General features: G+C 47.3%; 1 protein-coding gene across 6 annotated transcripts in view; it reads left to right on the forward strand.

The window, feature by feature from the left end:
* The window catches only part of MPRIP (myosin phosphatase Rho interacting protein), a 150,522-nt gene that overhangs the window by 28,192 nt on the left and 107,749 nt on the right, over positions 1-14,581 (forward strand). For all 6 annotated transcript variants that reach the window (XM_087825734.1, XM_087825732.1, XM_087825733.1 and 3 more), the window contains exons 2-3: positions 1,586-1,663; positions 3,749-3,814. In XM_087825734.1, coding sequence (XP_087681860.1) covers positions 1,586-1,663; positions 3,749-3,814 — 144 coding nt within the window. The remainder of the gene's footprint in view (positions 1-1,585; positions 1,664-3,748; positions 3,815-14,581) is intronic.

Below are 14,581 nucleotides of genomic sequence, written 5' to 3' on the forward strand. Positions count from 1 at the left end.
GAGTCACAGATTCCACAGCTATAAAATGAGATGGTGTGACAGGGCCTTCCAGTTTGGAGAGTGTTAAATAAAAAGCTTGTTAGGAGGACCCCTAAGGCTTAATCCGAGATCAGTCCTATGTGTAAGGTAGAGGCTTGGGGTTTAATTTGTGTTACTGTCCTCCAAAGGGTAGTGGACAGATAGGCCTGCTTATGCCTTTTCCTGCCCCTTCTCACCATCTATCTGGGTGTGGCTAGAAAGGGAGGCAGAGCCAGAGTGTCTGTCTGGATCTTTTAGTTCATGTTGAGCCCCTACTGCCAGGGCCTTGGATGAGGGGGACTCTTTGAATATAAAAATACAATAGTAGCTAACATTTATTAGGCACTTGTAGGCCAAACACTATACTCATTATTTTTTTCTGTTTTCTTTTTTTAGATATGATTCACATACCATAAAATTCACCCTCTTAAATTGTACAATTCAGTAGTTTTTAGTATATTTACAAGGTCATGCGCCATCTCCACTATCTAATCCAGAACATTTTCATCACCCCAGAAAGAAACCCTCTTAGTGTTCATTCCCCATTTCCTGTTTCCTCCACATCCTGGCAGCACTAATCTGCTTTCTGTTTCTATGGATTTACCTGGAATCATACGGTATGTGGTCTTTTATGTCTGCCTGCCCACACTTAATGTCTTCACGGTTCATCCATATTGTAGTGTGTGTCAGTACTTCATGCCTTTTTATTGCTGAATAGTATCCCATCGAATGGATGTACCAAGTTTGTTTACCCTTTCATCTGTTGTTTTGCCTTTTGGTCATTGTTTATAGTGCTGGTGTAAATATTCATGTCCAAGTTTTTATTAAGCACCTGCTTTCAGTTTTCTTGGGTGTATATACCTAGGAGTAGAATTCTGGGTTATGTGGGATTCTATGTTTAACCTTTTGAGGAACTGCCAGACTGCTTTCCACAGTGGCTGCACCTTTTTATTGCCCTTTGTGTTACCCCATTCTTCCTCACATAAGTTTCATGGGGTGTAGATATAATTATTGTCCATCCCCCTCCCTTTCAAATGGGAGAACTGAAATTCAAAGGGTTTTCAGCCCAAGTCATACAGCCAGTAATTTGATGATTCTTTGGCCAGTGCTAGCTGTGATCACTAAAGCTGTCTCTTCTCCCAGACCCTGTTTTGTACCGTTAGGGTGAGGGCTTTTGACTGTATTGTTCACATGATATAACTAGTGCCTGGCACACCTTGGCACTCACATGATTTTTGAAGAAAATGTCATTTTTTCCTGGTCTTGGTGGCTTGATCAGGAACTTGAGAGAGGTATCTGTTTCTTAGGAGTTCTGAACAGTTTCTCAGCTTCCCACTGGGTGTTGCGTTCCAATCTTCATACTAGCTGCTGCAGACCTCCCATGAGCCTCTTGCTATCAAACATCTTTCTTGGAGACTCAGCCTGTGGCTGGGGAATGAGCTGTGTGGAGTGTGCTAAGCAGAGGTGACTTCTGTTTCTTGCTAGTGCTTGTCATTAATTTGACTGTTGAAACCTGTTCTCTCTCTCTGGTTCAAGGCCATTGATGACCTGCCATTTTCTCCTCTAGGCAAAACCCATTTATGGTGGCTGGCTGCTCTTGGCTCCAGATGGGACTGACTTTGACAACCCAGTACATCGGTCTCGGGTAAGGGAATCAGTGAACTCCCGGGGTGGGAGGGACCAGAGAGGGGCCCATCTAATGGCACACTGACAGAATGGAAGAGGGAAGTGGGAGTTGACAGGGGGTCATGGGATGGTGGAACCTGCAGGGAACCCCACTTGGCAGACTCGGAGGACCCACAGAAAGTCTCAATTACACATCAGTAAACCTGGTGCTCCCTTCACAGTGAGAAACTCTCACATGGTGCTACCTGTTTCATGGCTCGGTTTGACTCTAGAAATAGTTAAATGGAAAAGGCAGAAGGGCAGTTCAGCAAATGTTTGCAGTTATGCTAATTAGGCTCCCAGTTCTGTCAGTGCCAAGGCCCTGCCTCCTGCACCTCCCTCCTTTCCTCTTCATTTTCCTCTCCTCCCTTCCTCCCTTGCTCTAGGGGCTCAGCAAATACATGCTAGTGAAGGGATGAGGGTCTTGAGGACCAACTTTGCTTTTGTTGCTTTTCCCTTGGGCCTTCCAGCCAAGGGCCGGCCCCTGCTGTGCATGGGCTGTTGGAGCAGTGAGATGGTCAGACCAGCCTTGTCCCTGACCAGTGGTTTATTCCTCTGCCAGGTGAATAAACTTCAAATAAAATGCCATCTTTCTTTCCTACACACTCTTTTCCAGGTGCTGCTGCTTGTACCCTATAAATTGCTCCAGCTCTGCTCCCTTCCTGTCCTCTGCTCACTCAGAGAGCTTCTGACCTGTCTCTTGGTTTCTGCTACCCCTAGCCTGAATGCTGTATTCTGAGGTGGGGCTCATGGTGCCCCGCGGACCTTTATTTTTTTCTTGGTCCTTTGGGATTCCTTCTAGATGGGTTTTGTCTCTAAACACTACAAATAGGTGCCTTGGAAATGTTTCTTGGGAAGAGTTTCTCCCTGAACAACCAGCGTGGAACCATCCTCTATAGGTCCTCTTTGTGAGGCCATTTGAGTGTCCTATTTCTGCCACTCAGGTAGGAGAATTGTGTTCCAATGCCTGCAGTAACCAGGGAGTAGCTCCCTTTCCCACTTACATTTAGGTCGTACAGAATTGCCATTTCCAGCTTCCAATGGGAAATCATTATTATAAATGATGTAATTCTGGCCCAAAGCAAAGAAACATGATATTTTAGTTAGTTCTTATGGCCTTATTGCTACTAAAAGTATGAATTATGTTGGGCTTTTTGAAACATTGAAAAATATGAGGTTATGGATCCTCATGAAGAAGGCACATACCCTCGTGGTCCTTTTTATTCTGCTGTCAGTGCCGTTGGCCCCCAATGCCAGGCCTTTGGTTGGAGAGTAGCGAGGGCACCCTGCCAGTAGCATACTCCCTGGACATCGGAGTTCCCACTGGTCTCATACCGCCTCAGTTTTGACTTTGTTAGCTCACTTCTCAGTGAATACTAGAGCCTGGCTGTCTTTTTCCCTTCCATTACCTGTGGATCACTGGAACAACCTTGTATAGCAGGTTTCTAGATTTTCTCAGAAGTGGGGAATCAGTGCTTGATTCTAAGGTTATTCCATATCATGTCAGATAATTCACAAAATAAACATTGACACATATTATGTTATAACCTCTGTGCTGAGTACATAAAGAATACAGCCCTGGCCTGTGTGGTTCCATGGACTGAAGGGTCATGGGTTTGATTCCGGGTCAAGGGCACATACCTGGGTTGCAAGTTTGATCCCCGCCCCACGGTTGGGGCCCGTGCAGGAGGCAACCAATCAATGTGTCTCTCTCACATCGATGTTACTCTGTCTTTCTTTCTCTCCCCCTCCCTCCCTTCCACTCTCTCTAAAAATCAGTGGGAAAAATACAAAAAGGTGACCAAGACATTTCTGCTTCCGAGGAGTTTGCAAATTAATATAAACCAGACATCTTGTGTGGAAGCACACTGGGTGGTTTGGGCTTCTCCTTTGGCCCAATCCTGACTAATAAATCGCCATTCTTTCGCCTTGGGTCCCTCCTTTCCTGCCTCAGACATGGAAGCTTCGAACCAGCATTCTTTAGATACAGGTTGGTCAGGCACAGGGACTTAGCAAGTGGAGATGGGGCCAGACCCTGCTAAACACCCACTCTGCTCCTTTACAGAAATGGCAGCGGCGGTTCTTCATCCTCTACGAGCACGGCCTCCTGCGCTACGCCCTGGATGAGATGGTAGGTGTCCTCCGTGGCGCACTCCCCATCTCCATGTCGCCAGGCCACTTCATTGTGGTTGCATTTGCATCATCTGTGTGCAATCACTTGGGCTTCTGTTTCAGAATCTGGAATTTTTGAAGAACTGTGGCAACTGGTAGAGATGACCTTTAAAACCAAGACCTTTGGTTTGAGGCATCTCCAGTGATCATGGGTGAGAGTTAGTGGTGAGGAAGAGAGTCGCTTTTGTCCAGGCTGATAGGAGTTGGACTCAGCCATAGCCCTCTTAGTCAGAAGTGGAGCAGGCTGTGGAACTGCAGGGACAGATGGGGGGCTGGCTCTGGGGGGTGTATGTGGAAGTTGAGCACACATGCCTTCAACTGCTATAGTCTCAAGACTGCCCCTTGGTTCCATTGCTGTAACTGATCTTATCCAATTGATCTGCAGAGGTCTCATGGTTGTCGTTGTTCTTCTGGTCACTAGGCCAGGGCATACTGGTTCCTTCCTGTCCTGCCACCCACCTCATATGCTTCCTGCTTCCTGGGCTGGATGAGTGTTTATTGCTCTTGGTCCAGAGGCAAACTCAAAAACCAACCAAGTAGAATGTTCTGGCTTTTCTTTTTCCACCCATTTTGTGTCCTGACTTTTTTCTCTAAAAGAGATTGGTCCCCTGACTAACCTAAGGTATGACTGAATTCCAAGCTTTATAAAGGGTTGAAGATGGAGGATTTGAGCACACCTTTTCTGGTTCCATTTGAATATGTATATGTGCATTCATTTGGACAGCATTCTAAAACTGGGATTATCCTAGAAAATCTAGTCACACCATGTAAAATGGGTTGGCCCCATCCCACCCAGAGTTCATTTCTTTGCAGGAAGGGTGAAAGCAGGTTCTGGAACTGTGAGCAGAGATGACTGTCCTACCCAAGGACTTCAGAGAGTATGTGGACGCTTGGATTTTAGGGTGGTTATTACAGCTCATAGGGGAATATGAGTGGGTCCATTTCCACACGTGGGTCCTAATCTTAGTGGTGTGATACTCTCTCTATTTTGTTTCTGGGATGAATTAATGGGTATGATATGTAGGTATGGAATTATTAGGTATGACACCTAGTTCTTTATTGACATCACTTTATTGGTTCCTTCTTAAAAAGAATTTTCTTCCCTCTCATTCTTTCTGTGAGCACATTTGTACAATGTGAAGGGGCCACAGAGGATTTTTACCGTGGAAACGTCTGCGGTCCAGAGTAGTTTGAGGTGACTGGATTGGAGGTGAGTGCCATTGGGATGGTAGAACTTGGTAGAGGTGGGAGCAGGGGAACTGATTTCACTTGGACACTTGTTTCCTTTGGGGAAAGGAAGCAGGCGTGGAGGCAGAGCCAGCACTTCCCCTGTGTGTTCTCCCGACTTGGCAGTTGTGCCTGCAGTAGCTCTGGTGTGGGAGCTGGGCTGCTAAGAGCCCTGAAGTTTACTTTGTCCTTCCCTCTGCCTGGCTGACCTGTTTTGAAGCCCTGCAAAGACTAACAGTTAGAGAAGGGGCATCAGAGGTCACTGGATTGTATTCAGATTGGGCTGGGGCAGTGAACCACCCTGAAGAGAGTTCCCTGGACTTTCCCTGTAGACCAGTTATTCTGGTCAGGAAATCTTTCTTTAGGTTTAACTGGATTCCAGCACAATTCATTATTCCTTTAGCTTAGTTGCACAAGCACAAAGAGGGTGGCTGCTGGGGACACCTTTGTGTGGGCACAAATGCAGAGCACATGCTGCATCCCAAGAGCCATTGAGCCATGAGGACGGCACCTCGCAGTACATTTTGGTCTCTCAGCAACCTGTATGCTGGTTGGGTATTATTTTGTGTGCTGTTAGGGCGAAAGTGGAGCTGTGCTAGTGACATGAGAAGAGAAAGAAGCCTCAAGAAAAACTTGGACTGCAGAGAGGGCATTGAGGAAATGCCCAGAGTTGAGAGTTTTGGGCCACTTTCTGGCAGATAACCTTGGTGTTTAAGATTAAGACTTACCCTGTGAGCCAGTTAGTGCTGATCTGCCCAAACTGTGGGCGGACAGATACACTGCATTTCCAGGGAATAAAGTGGCATTATTTCTATGAGTGACAGTTGCTTTGAAATACCTTCAAAGCAACATTTCACATTGTAAAGGTTTTCCCTTATGTATGGGGGAGGTTGCAAGGAAGCGTCTGGGATGCACTTGGGAAGAGGCTATCAGATGCCAGCTGCCCAGTGGTCAGCATCAGCGGCCATTGCTGTGGGGCGTACAGGTGGGCTCCTGTTTCCCAGTGGTTTGCATCAGGCCTTGTTCTTCATGGCTATTTGCTGGAATGAGTATAGTCCAGAATCCTGGAGCTCCAACCCAGAGGTCAGCTTTCCTGAAGCCTAGACTCCTGCCTTCACCTGGCCAGCCAGGCCCTGATACCTGGAGCAGGACAGCTTTTCAGGCAGGCTTGTGTGTGAACTGAATTCTAGCCATGCTGGGAGTTTTCTCTTGAGTGCCGAGAACTGTGGGCCTCAGTTGGGGACCACAGTGCCTCTAAGGGCTCACTGTCCGGATCATCTTTGATTCTCACAACTGTGTGGAGTGGAGGGGGTTGCCACTGGCACCTCGTGGGTGGAGGCTAGGGATGCTGCTAAGCATGCTGTGATGCACAGAACATCCACCCAGATGTTAGCAGTGTCAAGGCTTAGAAACCCTGTGAGATCTTGTCAGTGACTTTCTTAAATTTTTTAAAATTAAAATATGAGTTATCATCCCTGTTCTTAAAAGGTATGGAAGGACTCAGCCATCAGATTTTTTGAGAATGAGGAGGTGATGGAGCAGGGTTACTCTGCTGGCTGGTGTGGTAACTGCCAGGCAGGGAATAAGGGTGGGCCTGTTTCTGGTGTGAAGGGGTTTCTATGGAGTGTCCCTGCATATCAGTTGACCACAGGGCTAGCAGAACCGCTCGTGCATGCCTTTACCTGGGGAGCATATAGGTACCACTTCCTGTGGCATGTTCAGACCATTGTGCCTGTATAATGGTCCCATCTTGGTGCTAGTATCTAAGAGCAGCCGCTCTGAGCAGCCAGTGGCCACCACTGATTCTACCACTCCTGCCAAGCTTGGCTCCAGTACTCCCCTGTCCTGCCTAGACCTCCATAGCTAATCTGCATGTAATAACTTTTGTAGCATTTTATAGCTGGGCTGTTCCCTTAACACTTAGTCAGAATCTCTTTCAAATTGTCACTTGACTTCTATACAATATTACTATTTGTTTTAATTTGTTTAAATGTTCTCTTACCAACTAGATTGTGACGTGTGTGTTTTTTCTTTTCCCATTGTTGGGCCCCCTGATAATTCTTGGTATCTTTCTGCATTGTCTGGCCTGGGTGTACGTGGTAGAAACCCGGTGAATATTTGCGGAGTTGAAGTACCACCTTTGTAAATGCACTGTTGTAGAATTTCTGCTTTCAGTTTGAGAAGGTAGGAGCTGGGGCGCGTCTGGGAGAGGGATTAGGTGTGTTGCGGGTATGCAGCTCCTAATGCTTCCTCAGTAGAAGGGAGAATGCCCTCCAGAGGGTTCCCGAGAACCAGCTGGGGTGAGCTATCTGGGCCCCTTCACTGGGACCAAAGGGGCATAACAGTTGCCAGGAGTCCCAGGAATAGGAGGAGGGCCTCAGTCCTGGGTCAGGGCTGCTTTGAGAGGCTTTTCTGCTTGGGGGTTTCTGCTGGGTCTGGGCCTCCAGGGGCTGACTGTTGCCTTTCTACTTCCAGGCAGCTCTGAGTTGAGACAAACCTTTGGGAATTACTTTTTCTTATTTGGGAATTTTTTCTTGCTACGCCCACATACCCTGTAACTGGTGGGTGTGGAGGAGAGGCAATTTTCCCAAAAAAGGAAAACAAATTTCCCAAATGCAAGCTGAAATGAGGTGGGCTCAGAGCAGCCTTACAGACAAGTGAGGGAGCCTGAGCAGTTTGGCTGGGCCTCTGGTTTTTCAGGGGTGGACAGAGCGAAGGATCTAGAAACTCCAAACTGCTGCCTCTCTCCTCTACTGTACTTTTGTTTTTCCTTCTGTAATCTGCCCATTATTGTACCAAATTCTACCACTTCTTGTTGAGCTTTTGGGGACAGATGTTAGTCTAAGGTGCTGGCCTCATTAGAACCCAAAGGTCAGTTTGGAAGGCTTTCCTGGAAAGCACCGAGTCCAGAGGGGAAGTAGGGCCGGAGTTTGAGGCAGAGTATCCTGGGCAGGGAAGTTTGGGGGCTCTGCTTTCATGTTCTCCTCTTCCCTTCTGGAAGCAGGCAAAAAGATGACCTATGGCTTGTTTGTTTTCAGTTGTGGTGAAATGTATGTTACAGAGTGTATCACTTTAGCCATTTGTGAGAGCACAGTTCTGGGCGTTACGCTCGCTCACATTGTTGTGCAGCGGTCACCCCTGTCCCTCTGCAGACTCCTCATCTCGTGAAACCGAAACTCTGTCCTGTTGAATACTAACCCCCCGTTCCCCTCCCCCGGCCCCTGGCAGCCCCATCCTACTTTCCAACTCAATTTTTTTCTCTAAGTTCTTCATATAAGTGGCACCATATAGTATTTGTCCTTCTGTGTCTGGCTAATTTCACTTAGTATGATGTCTTCAAGGTCGATCCATGTTGGAGCATATGTCAGAGTCTTCTTCCTTTAAAAAAAAATGATGTGTCTAATGCTCTTGAACCTTGTCTGCTGAAACAAACTGGTTTCTCCCACGTGGAAACCAAGGTACCCGTGCTTCTGTATCAGGTGTGTGGTATTAAGGGGCACCTTTTGCTGTGTGAGGCTTCTCTCTCTTCTCTACCTTGAGAATCCTTGAGAGTTTGGACAGATCAGAGCTGCATGACTTTGTAGGTGCCCTGCTGCCAAGGACTTAAGCTCAGCTCACATCCCTAGACATAATAGGGAAACACTTTCAGCTTTGGGGTATGTTCTTTTCTTGCAGGGGAAGCTGTGGGTTTGTCAGTTCCATAGTTCTGGCCAGAGAAGTTACTCTGGGATGTCTGTGCTCATGTGTAAAGCTGGAGCTTGGTTTGAATGCTCTTCAGAGGACACCAAATGCTAACAGGTTAGGTTTCTGGCTTCTTTACAGTTTGCTTCCTGTAGGACAGAGTCCGGAAGTTGCTTTGACCTCAGGACCTTTGCCCACTTTACTCTTGACAAATTTAGGCTACTTCTGGTACTGAGTCAAAGCCCTGAGTAGGACACAGATGCCCAAGGCCATAGGAGAGTGGGGAGGAGGGACCTCACAGCTCAGCCCTACTGCCTTTAGGACCTGTCTTTGAGTTCTCTTGCTCCTCTGCAGCTGAGCCCTCTATCCCTCATCACATCATTTTGCAGAGATTGTCCTGCATGAGAATCTCCTGAAGGCAAGACTCAGGTAGCCACAGTTTAAATAACCACTTCCTGTGATTTTTAGGAAGCACTAATATTTGAGAACCACTGCTTTAAGCTCTGGCTTTGTTTTCCCCCAGTTGGAACTTTTCTAGACAGGCTGGCGTATGTGATTCATTGGTAACTGTCGTGGCTGTTGTGTCCATAGCAAAGAGCTGCAGGGGAAGGACACATGGCCAAAAAAATGTCCCTCTTGTGGTGAAGCTTACAGCCTGCTAGGACCCATGTGAACATGCGAAGATTAAATACTATGATGTGCATGTTATGCAAGTCAGTGTGTGGCCTGGGGATTCAGAGATGTCTTCTGGAAGGAAAGATGGGGTCTTGACCTCCTTCCTCTTGTCGTGGAGATTGGGGAGGAGCTGCCAGTGCTCTGTGTTGGCTCTTCAGGAACAATGTTTAATGTGGTTCTCACAACATGAATTGATATTATGTACATTTCACAGATGAAGAAACTGAGACCAGAGAGATCGTGGGGCTGCTCAACTTATGAGTGACAGAACTTTGATTTGTAAACAGGTGAGACGCCTTCTGGGAGAAGGATGGTGTCTTTTCTCAGTGGTCTTGTTCTTTGCTGTGTGCCTCAGCCAGCCTCTGCTGTCTGAATACAGTGGCACAGTGGCACTGGCTGAGGGCCGGGCTGGGCTCTCAGCATCTTGCCCACCCCTTGGTGTCATAAGTAGCCACAGACTGGCAGTTACAGTAATTTCCCTGTGTCTTTTAAGCTCGTTGAACTGCACAAACTTCGGACCGCAGTCTGGATTTTGAACATGAATTCAGAGGGGTGGAAAAATCAGAATAAAGAGTTAGTCCCCATGCTTGTTTATGAGGCAGAGAAACTTCCTCAGTCACGGGAATCTTTGTGTTTAAAAGATAGGTTGAGATGGGGATCAGAGAAGAGTTGTTACAGGTTAGTCTCACGTTTTTAGGTTGACTTTAAAAAATATCATGTGGTGGGCCTTGCTTTGGCCTTCGTGCTGTTTGCCACGTGGTTTCAGCCTCGATGTAACGGAGGAAGGCCTTTGTAGTAGGTGCTGGTGGCCTGTAGTAGGTGTTGGTTTGGTAGTCTAGAAAACGTGGGGTTTTTTGTGTTTGTTTGTTTGTTTTAAATCCTCGCCCAAGGATAAATTTATTGATTTGAGAGAGAGCAATAAAGGGAGAGGGAGAAAGATCAATACAAGAGAGATACATCTATTGGTTGCCTCCCGTACATACCCTGACTGGGAATTGAACCCACAACCTAGGTATGTGTCCTGTGAATTGAACCCGAAACCTTTCAGTGCATGGGACAATGCCCAACCAACGGAGCCACCCAGCCAGGGAAGAAATATGGGTTTGAATCCAGCTTCTCTGTTTTTGTCTGAGCTGTCTTGAGCAGGGTCCACATCCCTGCCTGTTTCCCTCCATAGGAACCTTGCAGTGTTGCTGGGTCTGCAGTGAGCCTGGGAAAACCTTCCTCCTCTCCTCTGCTCAGCTGCTCTTCCCCAGTCCTTTGCTTGCTGTGATAATGGTAGTTTTAAAAATTAAAAAATTAACTTTGAACTCAGAAGTGTTTTCATCCTTACATCGGCCCCGTGAGCAAGATGGAGGCTGCTGAAGAGGGAGCGCAGCCCCCGAGGCCCTGCCGATGCACACACTCCACTGAGGTCTCTAGGTGCTGTGATGCACAAGTTGGGAGGCTCTGTCAAGTGAAATTCTGCACAGAACCTTGATACAGGTTTTCTTTTTAAATTTTTTTCTTTAATGTTTTTATTATTTCAGAGAGAGGAATGGAAAAGGGGAGAAACATCAATGATGAGAGTCATTGATCAGCTGCCTCCACGCCCCCTACTGGGGATCAAGCCCGCATCCCAGATACATGCCCTGATTGGGAATAGAACTGGTGACCTTTCCATGCACAGGATGATGCCTAACCATCTGAGCCACATCAGCCAGGGCAAATACTTTCTCTCTTAATTTCACTTTTTTGAAGTTGTATTGTCTCTGGTCTGATTTGCTTTCTTCTTAGTTCCCTTTCTGCTGAATTTGGCCTTGGGCTTTTTGAAATTGAATTGAATTGAACTGTGACCTCCTGGTTTATAGGTACACCCTCAACCACTGAGCCACGCTGGCTCATCTTGATACAGGTTGTTAAACAAATACAGTCTGGTGTTATTGTAGTTGAAGTTGTAGAATAGTTCTCGCCCCTCCATACCCAGCCCCTCCCCAGCCGTAGCGAGGAGTGTGCCCTGACTGGACGGATGTCCTCCTGCGGCAGAGTCATCCACGTGCCTGCACGGGCAAAACACCTCTTCTTGTGTCAACCATTTCATTAACTCACTTTTCCAAAATAATCAACTTGTTTTTAACCTTTTAAAAGTAGTAAGTGCTTGTCAATGTTAGCTGATGCGTGAAAAACAATCTTTCTAGGTAAACTTTGAGGCCAGTGCAGGTGCTGATGCTTGTGAGGAAAAGTGGAGAGCAGCTGGGAGACAGGGTCCACATCCCTGCCTGTTTCCCTCCATAGGAGCCTTGCAATGTTGCTGGTCCTGCAGGGGGCCACTGGCAACTCAGTGGGCCAGGGCCCAATGTGTTCAGGAGTCATGGACCATGAGTCCAGTGTGCTGAGGTGTTTTACCTCTGCCCACTTTAGTTTTTTGGACATGGGGTCCTTAGATCTAAGGCCCTTATCCCATCTTTCCTTAATCGTGAGAACTAAAAATAATTTTCACCTCTTTGGGAGAGATGTAATAATTAATTGCGTAATGATTCTTAAGTATGTTAAAGATAATATGTAAGCTGTAAGTATATGTTATGTGTGCCAGGGCTTCCTTGGTTGGAAGGTGAGGCACTAGTGCAGTCCTTGCGGTATTGCGTGGTCATCTGGTGGCAGGGAGTAGATGACAGGATGAGGGGTGGGTGCTGGGAAGGGGGCCCCTATGCTCAGGCTGTGGGCTTCGTGCAGGTCACTTTGTGTTAGAACATCTTTAGGCCAACTTTAAATTATTTTGAAATGTTAAAGTAAGTAAGTGAACAAGGTATGATACAGATAACCCAGGTGGGATGGGAAACTTCCCAACTGACAGTGAAGTCCTGTTGTCAAAGGGTCAGTGGTCAGTAGTGAAGCTTATAAGTGCCACATGCCTTTTTCTCTTAAATTTTATTCACTGTGACAGATGGAGACTTCACCCATTAGAATGAACCTTGCAGACCCAGGGGCATTTTCTCTGTGTCCCTCTAGGATCTTCAGTGCAGAGGTAGTTCTCTGGAAACTGGGAGCTGAACTTTAAGTCCCTCCCCTTCCCTACTTTTAACTTAAGTTGGGGAGGAGCTTGGAGACATAGGCTTGTTAAGACATTTGAGCCTGATGTCTATTGGAAAGTGCACCATTCTGCCTCTGGTAGCTTTTTCTTGTCATTTCCAATTCTGCATGCTGGCCCAGGTGACATTTTCCACATATGGAACAGTTGGAGGATGGAGGCCACCAATGGTTAATCATGGGACTGTTTGGATGAAGAACAGAGCAGACTTCTAGAAGGTTAGAGCAGAGGGGTTTCTAGAGATGACCCGGTCTAGACCTTTGTATTATTGGTGGGGAGACCCAGCACAGGGGTTCACAGACTGACCCATGGGAGCTCAGCTGGTTAATGTGGAGTGATAGCCAGGTTCCCTGATTGCCTTGTCCAGATCTGGGGAGTGATGGGGACAGAAGGGCTTGCTGTTTTACATACGGGGGCCTAAGTCTGGGGCCATGCGGACATTTGTACTTAGTGTTGGGGTCTGTTACATGGACAGCCTGAGCCTTGGAGAGGAAGGAATTAGAGAAGGAGTCACAGGAATGTGGCTGAAGAGGTCAGGTGAGGGGGAGCGTAAGTGCCTGTCAGGTGGGTCTTACGCCTGTGCCAATCACCCTCGTCATTGTCAAGAGCCAAGAGGAGACTCAGTTCAGACATGATCTTCCTTCCTCTGTCCCTTATCCCCAGGTTGTTGATTTCCACGGGGCCTCCCTCTACAGGACAGTGAGCACCTTGAGGCAGGACCTGTTACTTGCCTGCATTGACAGGACTTTGAATAATGTCCAGGTGTGGGAGAAGCGCAGCACGTGTTGCCCGATAGGGTAGTGAGTCCGTCTGTCTGCCATCGTCCTTGACTTGGTGCTTGAGTCTGTTGTAAACATTTTAAGAAGGCCTCCCCAGCCCAGCCGGGCATGGCTCAGTGGTTGAGCATCAAACTAGGATTCAGGAGATTGAGGTTTAATTCCCGGTCAGGGCACATGCCCGGGTTGCGGGCTTGATCCCCAGTTGGGGGTGTGCGTGAGGCAGCCGATCAGTGACGACTCTCTCATCATTGATATTTCTCTTTCTTCCTCTCCCTTCTTCTCTCTGAAATCAATAAAGATATATATATTTTTTTAAAAAAAAGGCCTCTTTCTGAGAATCCACCTTCTTTGACTTTCAGACCACACCGAGGACTTGGCGACTTTAGGTTGCTCAGTGAATGCCTTTCTGTCGCACTGGGACTGTCCAGTGTGCTTACCTTTCTTCCTAGTTACATGAGTGGTGGGCCAAGGACAGCAAAGTAGTAATTACCTGCTTGCCTCTCTCCAGTGCCCATGAGCCATAGTGAGATACCCATGTTCTTCTCTCTGTCTTCCCCAGTGTGCCTGCAGCTGGCTACTCTGGGGAGACTTCTGGACACCCATGATTAGTTAACAGAGGAGGCTGACAGTGGTTTTACATCTTGTCCACTTGGGTGCTGTCTGTCTAGCCCTTTGAGTGTGTGCAACTCTTTTAGTGATGGAAGGAGGTGATGGGGTGGTTGGAGCAGCAGTTCTGTTGGGCTGGTGAAGGGATTTCTCTTGCCCTTGCTCTGCACAGGGATAGCAACAGAGGATGGGCTTAATTAGCACCCTTGTTGGAGATCTTCAGAGCAGTGAGTAGACTGTGTGGCCTGCAGGGTGTTTGTGATAATGGTCTGGGTGGCTCCCTCCCTGCAGAGAGAGAAATGACTTCAGGTATTAGGAAAGTTAACAGCTTGAAATAATTGGTTAGGAAAGTAATTAAGTAGCGGCAGGGAAAGAACTGTTGAAAAAGAGTCATTTTAGGGAAATTAGCAACAGAAAACATTTGGGTTGAAAAACAGAGCCAAGTAACTAGTACTAGTGTGTTCATGTGTGTGCATATAACGCTCACACACTCACATGCACCCATGTCTTGGCAACATGAAGCCAGGCTGCATAGTCTCCCAGGGACAGGGTCCCTGCACCCTCACTTCTTAGGCCCCTCACACCCCACCGCCTACACAGCTCTTCCTGCCTGACCATGTCTTTTGCTTTGGACCTTCCTGGAAAATGGGCAATACATTGTGATAAGCCGATCCACTTAGGTGTTAATTGT

The sequence above is a fragment of the Miniopterus natalensis genome, chromosome 17 (assembly GCF_054644295.1).
Source record: "Miniopterus natalensis isolate mMinNat1 chromosome 17, mMinNat1.hap1, whole genome shotgun sequence".
NCBI classification, from domain to species: domain Eukaryota; kingdom Metazoa; phylum Chordata; class Mammalia; order Chiroptera; family Miniopteridae; genus Miniopterus; species Miniopterus natalensis.